At 37.8% G+C, this 17703-nt stretch overlaps 1 protein-coding gene across 1 annotated transcript; it reads right to left on the bottom strand.

The window, feature by feature from the left end:
* Positions 1–826: 826 nt before the first annotated feature.
* On the bottom strand, positions 827–11881 carry slc9a2 (solute carrier family 9 member 2; the record flags this gene model as incomplete). Its single annotated transcript, XM_079254668.1, is given in 15 exon segments — positions 827–910; positions 913–1220; positions 1349–1436; positions 2187–2303; positions 4145–4250; positions 4357–4524; positions 6540–6610; positions 6703–6792; positions 7517–7716; positions 8308–8525; positions 8600–8850; positions 10626–10874; positions 10967–11181; positions 11328–11523; positions 11825–11881. Coding segments are annotated over 15 exon segments (2418 nt in total).
* Positions 11882–17703: the final 5822 nt, after the last annotated feature.

Here is a 17703-nt window from a genome sequence, read left to right as displayed (position 1 = left end):
GTCAGTGATGGTTTTAATTTACTTTTCTGGGATTAACACAAGACTTTTTGGATCTACAGTTGACTGAAAGATAACTTCCCCATCTTCTTTTAGCTGTTCTCTTGCTTTGTGGACATAAATTAATTCAACTTGGGAGTTTGGGGCATTTGCCTAAAGAGCTGCATTGCTATTGATTGACAAAACAAGATCTGAAAATTCATGAGGCTTCAAGTTTTCATTGCTCTGCCTTTTTATTAAGGACACTGAACAAGCCAAAGACCTAAAAACATAGATTAATATCTGAGACTTCTGTTAAAATAAACTACGCATAAAAGTTTTATGAGTTCTTTTTGCTGAAAATATTATACTAAAATGGTCTACAAATAAAGGCTGTCTCCTCATCCATGGACTTTCTACAGAAAACATTTTGACCATTTTTTTCATCTTAAAAAAAAGTTGGACTAGCCTCAATAAATAGTTTAATCGACACACATTTAAAAACAGGCAAGAAATCCAAAGTGAAGACTTAAAAAAAAAAACAAAGTAAAATAAAAACGAATTAAAATAGCTGCAATCATTATACATATAAAATAGGAAGAGTGACCTACTGCTGACATTTCACACATGATACGTTCCCTGCAGTGCACTCTGCAGCTCATTTGCACCACCCCTCACAGACATGAGGTAATGTCCGATATGAATGGCAGCTCATATCTTGAAAGAAATTAACAGACTATTAATGTAAATTTATCCTAGCTTAAAATCAAGTAACCACACACTTTGAGCCGCTTGACAACCTGAGACAGTTTGTGGTTGTTCAGCTGCAGCTGAAAGCCTGCAGATTCTTTCACTTCTGCTTCCACTGCGGCCGCCTTAGTAAAGGGTTTTGAGGTGTGCTGGGTTCAGCTACCCAGGCTGGAGGTGGAGATGTTGAGGCGGCTGCTGCTCCTCATGAAGCTGACTTCTAAAATCTGCCGAGTCGTCATCGTCGTCAACTGAGGGGCTAAAAGGATGACGAGTACCCCGTACGCGGGAATCGCTGTAGGAAGTTTTTCGGGTAACGCCATGGCCTGAGCTGCCACTTCCGGTCTTGGCTTCATTAAGAATGTCAACAGAGGATACTTCTTTTAGGGTGTTCAGCCTATGCAGAGGCATGATGGCTCCAGAGGAGGAGCGTTTTGGCCGAATGAATCGAGAGCGTTGAGAGGGGTAGGCGACCTCTGACATGGTTTCTTGGTTATCTGAAGGAGAATAAAATGTGAATACAGAAGCTGACTCGTGCTCCAACACTCTGAGTTTATTCCCAAGCTTCTAATTCATTGGGAATAAAGTAGGAAAGTGACATGGAGGAGGATTTTCACAAGCTTACCTGCGTAGCTCAGCCTTGCAGGGGGGAATTTTGAATCCAAGCGTCTTCCGGGAGGAAGTGAGAAATACTTTTCCGACTTGGGCACCATCTAAGAATTATAATAATGATATTTTATATGTGTTTCAGGGTTTTTAAAGTTAACCTTTACTTAACCACAGTATTTCCAAATCTGAAAATATGCAGTGGTTCTGGAAAGCTTGTGTAAAGATTACCTGCATATCTGCGTAAGAGTTTGAACAAACACATTCAAACCTAACACTCATTTAATTAGCTGGTGTTAATTTTTTTTTTTTTTTTTTTATTTACACAGACTCTTTAGAATTAATAGCCAATCAAGTAAATGATGAATAAAAAATGTGCAAGACTCTCCAATAAGAGCTAATTAAGTACAGTAAAGTACAGCAGTCGTGGCTAAGCCAGAAGAGTGTTGAAAAAAATATTTGTTTTTAGGTAACACCAAAGAAAAGGGATACAACTTGCTGGTTAAAATTATAAGCATGCCATTTTCAGCATAAGAACCCTATCTCATTTGTGAAACATGGTTGTGATAGTATTATGGTTTTCAGCCTTTGCTCCGTTTTCATCCTATTGTGGCTCAAGTCCTTTGTTTTACAAGTAGATTCTGATTAAGACCTATCCAATAGCTAAAATTTACCAATGAAGCCCTGACTGCAATGTGATAAAAAGGTTTTGGAGGACTTGAATTATCCAGTTAGTTTAATTTATTCTTGTGCAAAATGTCACAACATACAAAAACAAACGCTGAACCATATTTAAGCAAACAGTTTTTCAAGCACCACTTTTCTTTAAATCCACTGAGTTTCAAAGACAAGCTTACCGATGACTGAAAGCTCCCAGGTCGGAGACTTCGACGGATGCTGGCGTGGCGTCTGATCAGAATCTCTCTGTTCTGGTTGTCATTGGGCAGGGCATGCTTTCTTGTGTAGGCCACAGTCTAAATTTAAAAAAGCAAAAAGGCACAACATTAAGTTTCTGCAAATATACTGTTAGAGATTGTAGCTTGAATTCCCAGCATTTCAACCATAATGTTGTCTGTCTCAGTCATTACTAAAGCTTTAATATCTCAACTATTCACTGAGCCACAAGCAACAACCAAGGCTCAGATAAATAGACTACAAAAGTGGCTTGAGAGGAGACAGCATTCTTTAAAGCTCAGATTACTTGACCAAAACTAACCACACCTGTCTGACCAACAAGGACGAAAGTCTCGCTGCTGCCTGAACTTCCTCCATGCAGTAAACCCACCCAGTCTCTACACTGCAGTGATTAGTCAAAGCAAATCAAACATCGCTATCAATCAAACTACTCAAAACAGATGCCAATGTTTTACAGAGGAGAATCAATACAACAAAATCTTACTGTATGATTCTGCATGAGGTCCTTTCAATTGTAATATTAGTTGTTTTTTTATTTAGTGTAATGTTAAATACTTAAACCCCTAAGGCTTATTATTGTTTTTTAACTAGATATGTTCATGAACTGCTTTGAGTTTTAAAAAGAAGCTCATGCTAATATGAACATGGAAGGAGTTTCACACAAAACTGAACAGTAAATATGACTGAAAGACTGGAAAAGAGAGGCTGTTAAGGTAATTGGATCAACAGTCAACTCCAGCACAGAAGCACATGCCCCTTATTTGTCTAAACATCAAAGCGCCTCCGAGGGCCTTTTAAAAGGGTGATGTCATGTTAGGAATGGAAAAGTACTACCAGCCACCATGAGTGGCTATGCAAAACAACAGTCTCAGTGTTTGAGGTTATCCCACCTAGGGAATGCATTGCTCAATATTTATAATGGATCTGCTTCTCTCTTAGGTCAAATTAGCATAGAAAAAAGACAATTAGCTGATTATGAGAGTTTGTTTTTTTTTTAGTTTTTTTTTTAAATCTTCACTGAAGCAAAGTCTGAAAATGACTTCACTTTAGTCTTCCGACACATTTATAACAGTCAAGGCAAACAGAAGAGGAGATTTCACAATGCTAAGTGGTTGTTGGAGCCCCATTTAAAATGTAAATATAAAAATTACAGGAATCTAACCATTATTTTATATTATGAGCATAGAGTGGCTGTAGTCAATTCTTAAATAGGCCTACCTACTAAATATTTAATGTAATACAGCAATAAAATGGGCACATAACAGACACATTATTTCGACCCAATTCATGGAAATAGCGTAGTTAAGGGAAACCAACAATTTGTTTTGAAATGATTTTGATTTAATCCCCCATCTTGAGCATGCACAAGGTGAGAGAGGGAAACAACAAGCCATGCCTCTACCATGCAAATAGAACCAGTTTATCTTAAAAATATAATTTTTGTTTGAGTTAAAAAAAATATATAATTATTAGTATACAAATATAATTATTAGTATACACAAAGCTTGAAGAAGTGTTCCTGTTTGTGTTGAAGATATTTGTACCAAATAATCCTGCTTTTGCCTTATGGGTTATCTTTCATGTTTGCTTATGTTTTAATATTTTGTTGCACCCAGTTCCTGTTTTCTGAACATTATTTAAAGTGTGGCATCAAACATTGCAGACTACTTTACATGATGCCACAAAAAGTACGTTTTCCCTCTGAAATGTAATGAAGTATAAGGAAGAACAAAATGGAGAACAGATGCTTCTAAATGGTACCATTGTAAATTACCGGAAACATAATGTGGTTATTTTCATCATATACATGTGATAAAGAGATAATAAAGAGAGAAAAGGGAACGAAGCTGAACAGTAAGAGCACAGCTACATCTTCTCCAAAGATCAAATGTCATCTCACCCGTTCTCTGATCTTGTACATGTTCTTGGACAGGATGTTGTGCATGTTCCTCAGGTCAGCAGCCAAAAACTTTTTCTTCTGTGAACTTTGATCCTCCTTTTCCTCCCTAGAAGCCAAAATAGATAGAGATCAATCAAATGTTATTGGTGGACCTGCTGTTGTTTTGAGAAGACGATGAGGAGGCCACATGAGCCCCGATCAATGTTTCATACTGGAGAGAGATGATGGATGGAGCAGCACTGATATCTCCAGGTACCGTGTCCAGGATCTCCATGGCATTCTGAAGCTCCAGCTTCTTGTACAGAGCCACAATACTGGACTCAGCCCTGCTGTCTCGAATGAAGATCCTACGCAGGATTCGATTGTTGAACTTCATAAACCTGGAATTGGGAGGAATATCACATTTGACATTAAACAAGTCTGAAAAAAATCTTTTGTCTTTGATGCTTTGCTACTAAATAAAGTTGGATATAAACTAGCCAGTAATTGTCAGGTTTGAGACTATCCTTTTATACTGAAAGGACAAGAAATGTAATATTCCTAAGCTTCCTACAGATAAGAAGTTACGAAGACAAATAATATTAATATTTTAGGTTTGGTCAATAGCAGTAGCTCATAACATCTATCCGATTTATTTCCAATCAAGTAAATCAACAGGAAGGTGGTCACAAATGTATATATTAAAGGTTATTAAAGTACCTCTATGAAAATGTTGAACAGCATTATGTCAGTGTCAAACTGTATATTTGCACATTTTCTAAAACAATTAAACTTGATTTTAACATATCACACATTTGTTCTCAAGAGATGATTCTGCTTGACTTTCATTCATATCTACTGTTTGTCAATTGTTAAATTGTTGAGGAGTTGTTAGTTAAAAATCAACATGCTGCTTAACAACTAAGGGATTGGAGTAAAATAAGCAATCGGAAGACAAATAAACTATATTGCCAAAAGTATTTACTTATCTGTCTTGAAATACAAATTAACTTTAGTGACTTCCAACTCCTAATTCATAGGGTTTAAAATGATCTTGGCCCATTATTTAAAGTTAGAATGGCTTTAAGGTTTTTGGGAAAAGTTTAGGAGGTTTAGGAGTGTGTTTATGGGAATTGTTGACCATTCTTCCAGAAGCACACATGTGAGATCAGACATGTTGAACAAGAGACTGCCTGCAGTTTCCACTAATTCAAACCCAGACTCGTCCGTCAGATTGCCAGATGAAGAAGCGTGATTTGTCGCTCCAGAAAAACATATTTCCACTGCTCCAGAGTCCAGCAGCAGCAGGTTTTACACTACATCAAACGCTTTGTATTGTATTTGGAGATGTTTGGCTCTGATGCAGCAGCTCAGCCATGGAAACCCATCTATGAGGATGTTTAACCACTGTTGTGGAGCTAATCTGAAGACCACATGAAGTTTGGAGGTCTGCAGCAGTTTAAAGTTGGAAAACTGCGCATTATGCGGCTCAACATCCACTGACCCTACCCTTTCATTTTAATTAGCTACCACTTTGTGGCTGAGCTGCCGTTTGTACTCAACTGCTTCAGCTTTGTTATGAAACGGCTGACAGTTGATGGTGGAATATTTAATACAGCATATTTTACAACTTTGCTTGTTGCACAGGTAGCATCCCATCACGATACCACAGTGGAATTGACTGAGCTCTAAAGAGCCACCCATTCTTTCACTAATACAAGCAGTCTGCATGCCTTGGTGTTTAATTTTATACACATGTGGCCTTAGAAGTGATCTGAACATCTAAATTTAATTATTTGCATTGGTGAGTGAATACCTTTGGAAATATAGTGTATATTAACACACTCTTAAAAGTTGGTGTATATTGACCTACAATGTTGCAAAGCAAACAACCCTCCTGGGAGCTTTTTGTGTTGCAGCAATGTTATGGGTCAGAGGAATGTTTGGCCACTCCAACTTGGAAAACCTGTCTAACGAGTGCCAACAAAATAAAGAGGAAGAGAAGGAAGAGCACTGGGATATAAAGGGAGAAATAAAAACGGATTGAATTAACAGACAACAAAAAATGGTTCTATTTCCAAACTTTGTGTGCAAAAGGGTAAAATCCATTTAACATGTCCGCATGAAGCAGGAAAAAGTTGCTTTCTCTTTGTTAAGCTGGACATCAATGGAAAACAGAGTCTGATCTTGTTTTTTTTGACAACTGTGTCATAAACCTCAAAGACTAGAACAGAGAGCAGGTGAACTAAAACCACAACTTCTTCTGTAGTTCTACTGCAGCTTTTTATCTTTCTTTGAGCCGGTATGAGTCACTCACTAGTGGTTAACAACTGTTTCTGGTAGAATATGATGACTGATAAAAGACATCTGTTTTTACCAACTAGCATTTTTGAAGCAAAATAAAAAAAGATCTTACTTGTCCTTCCAGTAATAGTGACTCCACTGTCCACAGAGATCCTCAATGCCCACCATGGTGTGCTCCATGAGCTGAGCACAAAGTGAGAGTCATCAACGTGAGCAAAATGACTGTGCAGAAACGTACAGTAATATCATGTACTGTGTCTCAGTCTGCGACATACCCTGCAGTGAATCTCTACATTGATGGTGTCAAGTTTCTGGTTGGTTTTGCGGACATTAATTAACTCAATCAGAGGTCGTATACTAATGCCCTGCGGAGAAGTGCAAAAAGAAAAATTAAGAGTGTTCAAAGTCATGAAGCATGAGTATTAAAACCTTGACTATATGGATATGTTCATTGAAAAAAATATTAACCTCAGAGCTTAAAAAATAAATGGTTTTCATATTAATTTAACTAAACATTACTATATAATCAGGCTACTAAAAAGAAGCACAAGAGTTGACTCTTTTCAGTGAACAACTGCTAACATATTTTCAGAAATGTGAGTGATATTCACCCAGGAGGTGGTCAATGATCATGCAATATTTTTAGTTAGTATAAAAAGAGAACTGCTTCTTTTTTGAGACAAAAAAACACACAATGATTTATGCTGGATTATTTTTGTTAAAAAGCTGGAAATAAACATGCAAGTTGAACATTTTTGGTCTCAAAAATAGAAAAAAAAATATATGTGAACAGAATATGCTTTGAATAATCCAGTTGCACCACAACATAACATTTGCAGTCAAATTTGAAACATGATCATTCATAAACACAATAGACAGCATTACAGGCATGAATTCACAGCCCTGTTTTGATAACTACATAAATCTTCACAAGAACATCCATTAACTAATATGATCAGTTCCCAAATACACTTCAGTTTACTTTAAAGATATAGAGCATTCAATTTGCAAAAATCAAACTGAATTTAAAATGACCAAAACTTTCAAGCAACCCTTCAAATAAAACAAAAAAAAAAAAAGAGTTCTTACCTGAAGAAAGATGGTGAAGAGAATGATAGCAATGGTGGCAGTGACAAAGAGTGTCTTGCGGTTGACGGTATCAGGAAGAGTGAAGGCCAAAGCAAACGAAATTGCACCTCGCAAACCTCCATAGGCCAGACCAAACTGATCTTTCAAGTTGAAGGGGATGGTGCGGAAAGGATTAATGATCTGAGTCAGCACCAAAACACCTGGAGAAGTAGGTTCGAAAGATGTCAGAGGTCGTATTGCCAGCAAATATTAAGTCACATATTATGCCCCATTCCAACAAGTAAAAACAAAGCAGAAATGACCTTACGTGTAACCACTCTAAAAGGTCTCTGCTTACAATACACTCCCATTCATTAAACTTAAAATTTACTCATAAAATACTTCATTCCTAACATTTCTTTGTTTTTCTTAGCTTGATTTAATACTGAATTTTAATTGTGTTGCTGTTTTTTCATAAAACATTTCCATATTTCAATAAATAACATTTCTGAGCTGCTTTCAGCTTTAGCTCTATTTGTTTGTTTTTTTCTTATGGCTGAAAAAAGGGAAATTATTTGTACAATGTCTACGAGAATTAAAGACACTGACTACTCTGAAGTACTTTAGACATCTAATAAAATATATATATCTTAAATTGATGTGTGTACCAACATTGCAGAACAGTCGTCATGTGTGATTAGTTCTAGCAGTAAACTCCTAGTGGAATAACTAATCTTGCAACCACGCTACAAGGTTCAGATGAAAACAAAAATGAACTCCAGTATGACTAACATCCTGCGCCCTCTTCTTACCCAGGCCTCTCCATACAAAAGCAAACAGCAGTGTGAAGAGGATATAGGCCCAGTTCCACTCATGCTCTGTTGTTATGGTAACAACGCCCAGAAAGAAGAAGATCAGCGTCTCAGAAATGGAGCCAAGCATCTTGACCACGTGTCGGATGGTTGTGCAGGAACGCTGGGAAACATTTTCCTCTACATAGTACTTCATGGTGAGGGCACAGGTTACAATGCTGCAGGAACACACACACACTTCAGTCAAACTGTGTGCCATTTCATAACTGGAATCATTTTTATATCCACTCACGCCATGATGGATGAGATGGCAAAAAGCTCCGCCACCAGGTATGCCAGGTAGCTGTACATGAAAATGAAGAGCGGTTCTATTTCTCGGACCTTGGAGGTGAATCTCGTTGTGAAGGCGGCCACAAACCCAAACAAGATGCCAAAGCCCATCCCACCGATTCCCACCACAAAGAACCTCGCCACCCTCAAGAACACATCCTCAGGGTGCACAGCTGGCATATCCGCCACAAAGCTGAACATGTTGTATAACACCTGAAAACAAGCACAAAATTATTTTAAAATGTGTATATAAGAGCCCAAACAGAGTTATAGGTGGAACCATGTACTGTGGTTTGCAATGACACTGAAATATCGAGTTTGTGCAATATGCAGAGTGATAACGGCATTTGTCCAAGCTCCTTGTATGAAACAAGAAATTGGGACATAGCAGAAAGTTGTATCCTGCATTTGCAACTGTTGCTGTCATAAGGAGCATATCTATGCTTTTTAAAAAGACAGAAATCAGATATTGGATATTATATGAAAGATTAAAGTGAAGCATGGCTGGGCTGTATTGAATAAACAATCACTTGGTCATTCAATTTTTTTTTTATTATAAATAAACTCTAGGAACTCTATAAATATATTAAAATCAAGATAATGAATCTAATTATTCTATGAAGAAGGGGTGGTTTTGCACTCAGTCAACAAAAAAACTTCCTCAGACACACAAATGGTTGCATATTTCCTTAATGCTTCTTCTAAGTGAATTTCATACATTCGTCTGCTTTAAAGACCTGCGAGTTCTCAGCATGGTTTAAAATCAAGCTTCTTTCAGGGATTTCTGGAGCAACTTCAAACAGTCAAAATAGATATACAAAGCATATACTACTTTAAAACCTACAATCAAAATAGTCAACCCCACTCTCACAGTAAAGGGAAAGAAATCGTGACTGTCAGCAATGAGATCATCACAAACAGGAAATTCAAACTAGTCAAAGTTATATTTGCATAATTTAACCTTTTAAACTATTAACGGACATCAACGGCCGTACTTGTGAATCGGAAGTACTTGTGTGTGACATATTAAATCTTAGAGGCCCCTGTGCTGCCACTCCTGAGCTTTTTGTCCCCTGAGTAAATGTTTGTTTTTACTTGCTACAGATCAACAACAATATGACAAACAAAAAGGTCACCAAAACAATACAAAGAGCAGGTTAATGTAGGTGGATCTGTAAAAGTGTATGAAAGGCAATATAAAGAGAAGTAGAGGGGAAATTCGAGCTTGGGTCTATTTTACTAAAATATCAAGACAATGATGTTTGCAATCTGACTCCTCCCATATGACAAAACGGACATGTAAGTGTTAGCAGATAAACTGGTTGGGTGGCATGTGAGCTGAGACTGTGACACTGCCTCTTGCTGTGAACATATTTGTTTCACATGTTTGTTTGTTTTATATTTTAAAGAGGTTTATCCATCTATCTATCAATCTATATATCACCATCTATCTAATCTTGCCAGTATGTAGACATTTCTCCCACAGACATTAGGTTATCATACATGCCTGGTAGAGAAAAAAACTAATTATACAGCAGCTAATGAAACCTCAGCTGAAACTTTTGAAAGTGGAAGAATGGAAAAGCTTCACACAGTAGCGGTCCTACTGTTTCATACGTTAGCAGTCTTCAAATTTTACAGAGCTTTAACATAAAAAAATTAATTTAAAAAAAATAAAAAAATCTAAAATGTTATGCAAAGAACAAAATACCTAAATCATGTCAAATTTATACTTAAATCAGTAAATTCCAAAGTGATTTTAAATTTGTTATTGTTTTGTCTTTCTGCAGAGCTCTACACTGTGTGGACCTGTTTGCCAAGACACTTAACAGCAGCTGCACTTTTTACCTGATGTATTCATAACAAATAACAGCCAACAAGTATCCAAAGCAAGCCAGCGTGTTTCAGTAAGTTTCAACTGAATAGTTTAAGGTCACTCCAACTGTGAGCATGTCTAAGGTACTTTAATCCTCACAAATTCAACTCACCACAGTGACAGCATCATTGAAGAGGCATTCTCCGAAGATCACAATGTAGAGCTGCTCGTTAACAGACACATCCTCAAACACAGTGAGCACGGCTACGGGGTCCACAGCCGAAATAATGGAGGCAAACAGCAGGTTCTCCTGGAGGTTTATGTCCTGCAAACCAAAAGCCTCAATCTGGCATATGGCAAAGAGAGACATACCGATGCCGATGCTGTTCCACAGGGTCCCCACCACTGCAAACCATAACACCTGGACACACACACAGACATTTTTCTCCCATCTGATTGTATGTATAAGTGTAGGAACTTATTTGAGGAAATGGTGATAGCTTTGTTACGTACGGTTCCAGCATTCTCAAAGAAAGGCCTTGTGGGCATGAAGTAGCCTGAGTCTAGGACAATTGGAGGTAACATGTAAATGAAGAATACATTGCTGGTGAGCAAAGCAGGGGGTTCCTCCTTGACTGAGTGCATGATAGCACCCACAATCAGCCCAATGCTGATGAGAAAGCACGACTCTGGCACCCATACAGTGATCTTGTGGTACACATGGAAACCTGAAAAAAGAAAGACAAATTGAGTTTATTTATATTAATAATAAAAAAGATAGATGAGAAATTGGCACTTTAAGGATGGGATAATGTCTGTAGCTGACATGGATTTGGATGCTTATCCACACATTTTTGTCTGTTAGACTGCTCACCAATTTTTGCAAATGAAGCCAGCAGCATCCACAAAGTAATCTCAATGGGTATTTGGATTCTGGGGTAATCTATTGTAAACACAGGTAAATGTTCTTTATCTGGTTCAGGGTAGGCCTGGGGTCCGTCGGGCTTGACCGGTGGGAAAATTGTGACACCCCTGGTTGGTTTAGGTGGGACTTCTCCTCTGCACCCATGCTGGACACTTAAAAAGGAGCAAGTAATAAAAAATACAACCGCTCGTCTGTTAAAGCTTAAATCCATTGTACACAAACGTCGCATTTCCTAATTTGTATATATATCGAGGTCGTCGCGATACAATAAGCAGGAATCAGCCCATCCTGTTAAACAGGGGGGGAAAAAATGTGTTCCAGTAAGGGAGTCTTCAGTTTCCCTTTCAAAGTGGACGTTTTTAACTTCTATTCTCCATCCAGTCGGAGTTATCCTTCAGGAAAAGTTCTGCAGAGTCGATGACTGTTTGAATTGTGGGACAGCACACCTGTGGTTTACCTGCTTCCACGAGTTCCGATAGTGACAGGGCGCGGTCACGAGCCATGCTTTGATTGGATGTCACCAAAGCAGATAGAAAAGGTGGCACTTTGTGTGTTTCTGCACCATTCACCGAGCAGTTTCGGTGTCATAGGGTCTCCTTTAAAACCAGTTTCAGTCTCCCATTGTGCCTGTTTTCAGCATCAAATCCAAATGTATATTAATATTTGACTTATTTTCCTCTTGATATGAGCGTCTCTTCAGACACTCATCTTCCACTATTAAACTGTGAAACCCATAAAAGTCTCAATCTTGGAATCTCGGTAACATAGAACCTAACCTAGAACCTAGAAAACAAGAGAATAGAAAAGAAAAAACTCTGAACTGTCAACACAAACATAGTCGATGTTTTAGATTTTGTTTACGTTTTCAATTGATTCTTGATACAATTCAACAAAAAGGAACAAAACCAGATAACAGAATTAAAAAAAAAAACTAGAATGAAAAAGAGCAGACAGAAAAAATCACATAAGCTGTATACTTTTATACGACACTTTAATTTAAATACATAGATGAAACTTAAATCAACAAGACTGTTTTAGGTTAAATACAACTGGGGAAATGCATGTTCGTCTTGTTGTAAACTTGTTTTACCACACTCCTTGAAGAGAGGAAGTTGCAGTGAAAATGTAAGCTGGCCTCTAGAGCTGAACATTACACATTATTTCCTCCTAATATTAGAAGCTAAGAATAAAGCAATAGAAGAACAAGCAACCTGGACTACTTGAATATGCCTGTTTGCTAGAAATATTATTAGTTTTTTTTTCTGCTGAAGTTTGCTATAAACTAACTGTAAGTGCAGTCTAAGTAGCCTATAAAAAGTAAAATGTCCCATTTGGCCATAAATTGTAGCCACACTGATGGCTTTTTACCCAATATTTCTGTTTTTCATGGTTGACACTTTTGACAGCAAACTTGATCTTGAACCTGCTTTCCACATACAGTTTTGAGACATCCTCATTCAAAAGAATATTAAAGGAAAATAAGTTTGCATTTGGGTTTTCATAATTTGTCTAAATGTTTGTATTTGCAGGCAACACTGAATGAAATTTACAAGTCAACCAGCTATAAATGGATCAAGTCGACAATTATTTATTTTTGGATAGCAGCTCGTATAAAGCACTATTCTGATTTTGTTTGTGAAAAAAAATTGAATAATTTTAATGCACAGTAGTGATCTTGCAGTGGAATAAGCAGACATAGACAAAGGATAGATCGATATATGTGCAATATATTATGTCTATTTTTAGAGAATGAGAGAACAGAAAAGAATCTCTGCTCCACTTAAAGCAGATTCTAATTGGACATAGGTTTTCAAAATATCTATCTTAGATCACAGCTTTGCAGCAACTTGATGGATTCATTGCTTCATTTTAAGCCTTACGAAATTATGTATTTACTCATTCTATTAAACTTATTATAGTAACTGGTGTATGGATTACTAGTTTTGCCAAACACTTAGTTTTATTTTGGTTTATTTGTTTGTTTGTTTTTATTAATGAATTTTAACCAATTTTGTTTTTTTGTGTTTTCCTCTGGATGTCTCTCATCATCTGCAACCACGTCTCCTCCAGCAGCAGGTGGCCGTCGTTATGATGCTGTTGCTTTTTGCAAAGCAGGCTTACAGCGGCTCCTAGCGATGGGAGGAGGCGTTGCATCCACTGGAGGTATTACGTCTAGATGTGTCAGAGGGAGTCAGGGCGAGTCTTGACTGCAGGCATCGTCCATACGATCAGGATCCAGGATGCGCATCAGTATGACAAGAAACCTGTGCATTTCTCTGGACGGTATGATGAATTTATATCGGAGTGTAATTTTCATTTGTTGTAATTTCATGACTGGTCGACGGCGTTTGTTCTCAGTGATAAATGCTGTCAAATAGCGACGGTAGCAGCAGCAGCTCGTAAAGGGCTTAGAATAAGATCTGTTTACTACCATAGCGAGATGTCAAATGTCGATGTGTGGGTTTTAATTCATAACGTGTTGGAATTGTGCTGAATGAAGTGTACACCCATCAGCGTCATGCAGTAGCCAGAGAGCGAGCATCAGCAGATCATGACGCAATATTTGTTATTGTCTGTGAATAAATATAGACACTCTTAAGTATAATTGCAGTATCATTGGCTAGTGCTGCCATGAATAGATACACTGGAGAGCTTCGGTCGTAATATGAACACAGCCAGCCTGTTAAACCCGGAGAAGTGCGCTGTTGTGTGATTATAAAAATATTTTTACTTTTTTTCTCCCACATTTAATGTTGGACATGGTGCTTTGTAAAGCAACGTGTCACGCCATTTCAGGCCTTCTCTGTAGTCCTATCAGAGTGCACAGGATTAAATTTGATCTGGTGAATCACTATTTTCATAACAGAATGGGAATGATCAAGTAATGATTCATTTTCTGACTTTTCTCGCCATTTGTTGACTTATGTGTATTTTTGAAGACATTTAAGAGAGAAAGCATGTCACTTCTGAATCATCCCATCTCCAGTGTTTTTGTTGTGGGCTTGAAAGTTCCCACTAATACCTGGGGATCCATTCAAATAATGTTTAACAATTAGTTGTCGTCGCAAGAGGTTTCTATGTAAAGCTCGGTCCTCTTATTAGTGGCTCATTCATGTGCTTCCTCTGCTTTTCTGTGTTTCTGTCTGTCTTCCTCCTGAGAGTATGTTGATATCATCCTATATGGTTGAGTCTTAGAGAATTACTGAGAGATTTGTTTTGACGAAGTCAACCATTCTAGATCAGATTTAAGGTCAGACCAGCACATGATCTGAATCTGAATCAGTAGATTGAAATGAACAAGAGCATCAGGCCTGCATGGGTGACACAGGAAAGGGAGTTGGCTGGAGCTGAAAGAGAAGAAGACATGGTTGATGACAGAGCAGAGGAGAAAGATTTAAAGGGATGAGGAGGAGGTCTGAGAAAGAAGAGCTGCAGTGCAGTTGGTGCTGACAGCATCTGCAGGAGACCAACTGAGAGCCAGCAGCACAACAAACTGGGTCACTTTTGTCTCCAGACAATCCCAGCAAACTAAAGACCACCTAAATGTTTGTCCTTCCCTCCAATTCACATAATTTACAGCCACAAATACGCTCATAGTATTTCCTCCATGCAATAAAGCATTGGGGTAAACAAAACAAATGTTATGATGACTGAGGTTAGAACTCACCAGTAGGCTCAACTGGGAAGCTGGTCAGAAATGATTCTGTTATTTCAGTCATCCCAAATGTTGCAAGGATAATTTACTGATTCAAAACTTAAGCAATAGCATAATAAATTTTATTTGAAGTTGTTTTGATTCTGGATCTTTTACATACTTTTTAAAACAAGAATGTCAGTATCTTAAAATAACTTACAGAAGCCTCCGATGTCATATTATTTGTTGTGTTATATCATCAAAGTCCGAAATTTAGTGTTTTATAGCCATTTAAAACCATTATGTCTCATGGAATCACTATGCAAATTTTCTGACAGTTTGAAGGGGAAGAAAAAAAATCAACAAGTCATCTCTTTATTAACAGTGAACGGATTAGAACAAGTCAGTAGTCATAAATAGTTTTCATTTAAAAAAAAAAAAAGACTTTAAGAAATGGCTTTAAGTATGTGTGAAGACATTTTTCTGTTTTTGGTACAAGAGAAATGATCAGCAGATAAATGTTAATCTTTGGCTGTAGAGATAAAAGCATTAGTCTCCTGAACCGCAATCATCAGCCATCAGCTTAGACAATTAGTTGACAGTAATCTCTCTCCATTTCATGGCAGTTATAAACCAACAGAGTAAATTAATGGATAATGAAGAAATGTATCAGTTTTGCCAACCTGACAACAAATGGTAAAAGGCTTTCTTTCACTAAGTTAAACAAAAACGTTTAAGAAAACGGTCAGAGAGGTCAGAAAATGCCAAAACGCAACATACTTTTCTTTTCTCTTATCTTGCCTGACTGAAAATCCAAAGCAGAATTAATGTTTCATTGTTTTGTTACAGCTCAACTTAAAAGTAGCAAAGAGTTTTGCCTCCCCTCCAGCAGACTGCATGAAGCTGATCACCATCACAGATGAAATTAAGATTTTCCATTCCTCCCTGTGGCTTTATGTTACATCCGCTGTGGGGTTTTCTCATAGAGCTTCCCACAGTGCCCCAGGCAGTGGAGATTATAGCATGTTGATAGACTTCTCCCACTGACAATGACTTCCACACAGCCTAATGAGGCAGAGCATCCATGCTTTAATTGTCATTCGTTTCAGTCTCATAGGAAAGTGCCAAAACAGAGATTAAACTGGCAAAGAGCATCATGCTCAGTGGATTGTGCGTGGCAGTGCAGACGCAATGTGGATGTGATATGTATGTTACTGGGAGACTGCTTTTTCATTTTGCACGTGCAATGTGACGTCAGGACAGATTCATGAGTAAAAATAGAACTTCATTGCAGAGGTCTTCACACATGAATGCGCCGTGGCGCACACAACATCAAATCGACAACCGCACACACAGCTGATAAGAACAGTGGCAGATACAGCTGTTGCCTTTTCTAGGTTTGTGTGTATGAAGACACTGAGGGCAGTGGAAATCTTTCCAGATGATGACACCGAGTAAAGGCAAATGGATATTTATGCAAATACCAAAGAGGGGATGTTAACTGGGCCTGACATGTCACAGGAAATGTAAACGTTTACCTCCCAGGAAAGCTGAAGCACATCATGTTAGTCATCAGCCCACTTGCTGTGTCCGTTTCCTTTCTCATTGTGACCCATTTTCTTGCATTATTTTCTGCATTGTGCTCTTTTTGTTATGACACCGCATAGTGTGCTTAACTTACTATATTTGAGTTTAGACGTCATACACAAAAGCTGAATCAATCCGTAACTCCCAGATGCGTGTTCTGTATGTGCAGATGTCACTTTACATTTGAGTTTGCAGTTGCTGTTCACACATGTGAATGAAAGACAGTATTTCTCAATGGTACATGTTATTTTTTTAAAGTATCTATATTACAAATGTACAAATGTATTTCTTCTGCTCAGCCTCCAAAGCAATAAGTTTTTTTTTAGAATGAACACGTACTGAGAAGACAGCTCCATATTGGCTTTTTCTGTGACATAAATCTGTTAATCAAGAAAATACTGATAATGAAAATAATCTTGTCTCTAAAATGGGAAAATGTGAGGGAAAGACTTGAGGTCCCAGCAGTGTTTTTATCTTTGACTGCTTGCTGTAAGTGTCAAGAAGATAAGGCCTAAGTGGACTGAGAAGGACAGACACAGAACAACGAGAGGATGAAAATGTATCAGAGCAGCCAAGGCTCCTGTTATGGCACACTTGGCACAGTTTAGTTTCCTGCTCCCTATGAGCAGCCTTATGTGCTGTAGCGTCAGTTCCAGTTTTTACCTTCAGTTAGTCACAGTCTTCCAGATTATAGATGATTTTTTGTTAAGATAATATTAATTTTGATGTTAGATTGTGGTATATATAGAAGTGAATTATCAGAACAACAAATAAGGTGATGACATTTTAAAAACTTGACTGCGGGATGGTGCCAATGATCTCAAGATCTTTGATTTCAATCCATCCTCCAGTTTTTTAGAACAGTGTAACATGATATATATACAAGCCTATTTAGCACATAGTTTTCAGTTAAATTTAGCCAACAAGAGGCATTAAAATGACAGTGGAGCAAGGAGCTGGATCCAAAGTACATCCTGTGCATATCGCCAGTCTCATCCAGGAGCTAATACACAGAGACAATCTCTCACAGAATAAGCCACATCACCCAGAGGAAACCAACACAGAGAGAAAAGATAAAGTTCACAGAGGAATTTCTAAGACAAC

Source organism: Telmatherina bonti (genome assembly GCF_933228915.1).
Source record: "Telmatherina bonti genome assembly, chromosome: 15".
Classification (NCBI taxonomy): Eukaryota; Metazoa; Chordata; class Actinopteri; order Atheriniformes; family Telmatherinidae; genus Telmatherina; species Telmatherina bonti.
The sequence above is the reverse complement of the archived record's forward strand: the minus strand, read 5'-3'. Positions and strand labels throughout refer to the sequence as shown.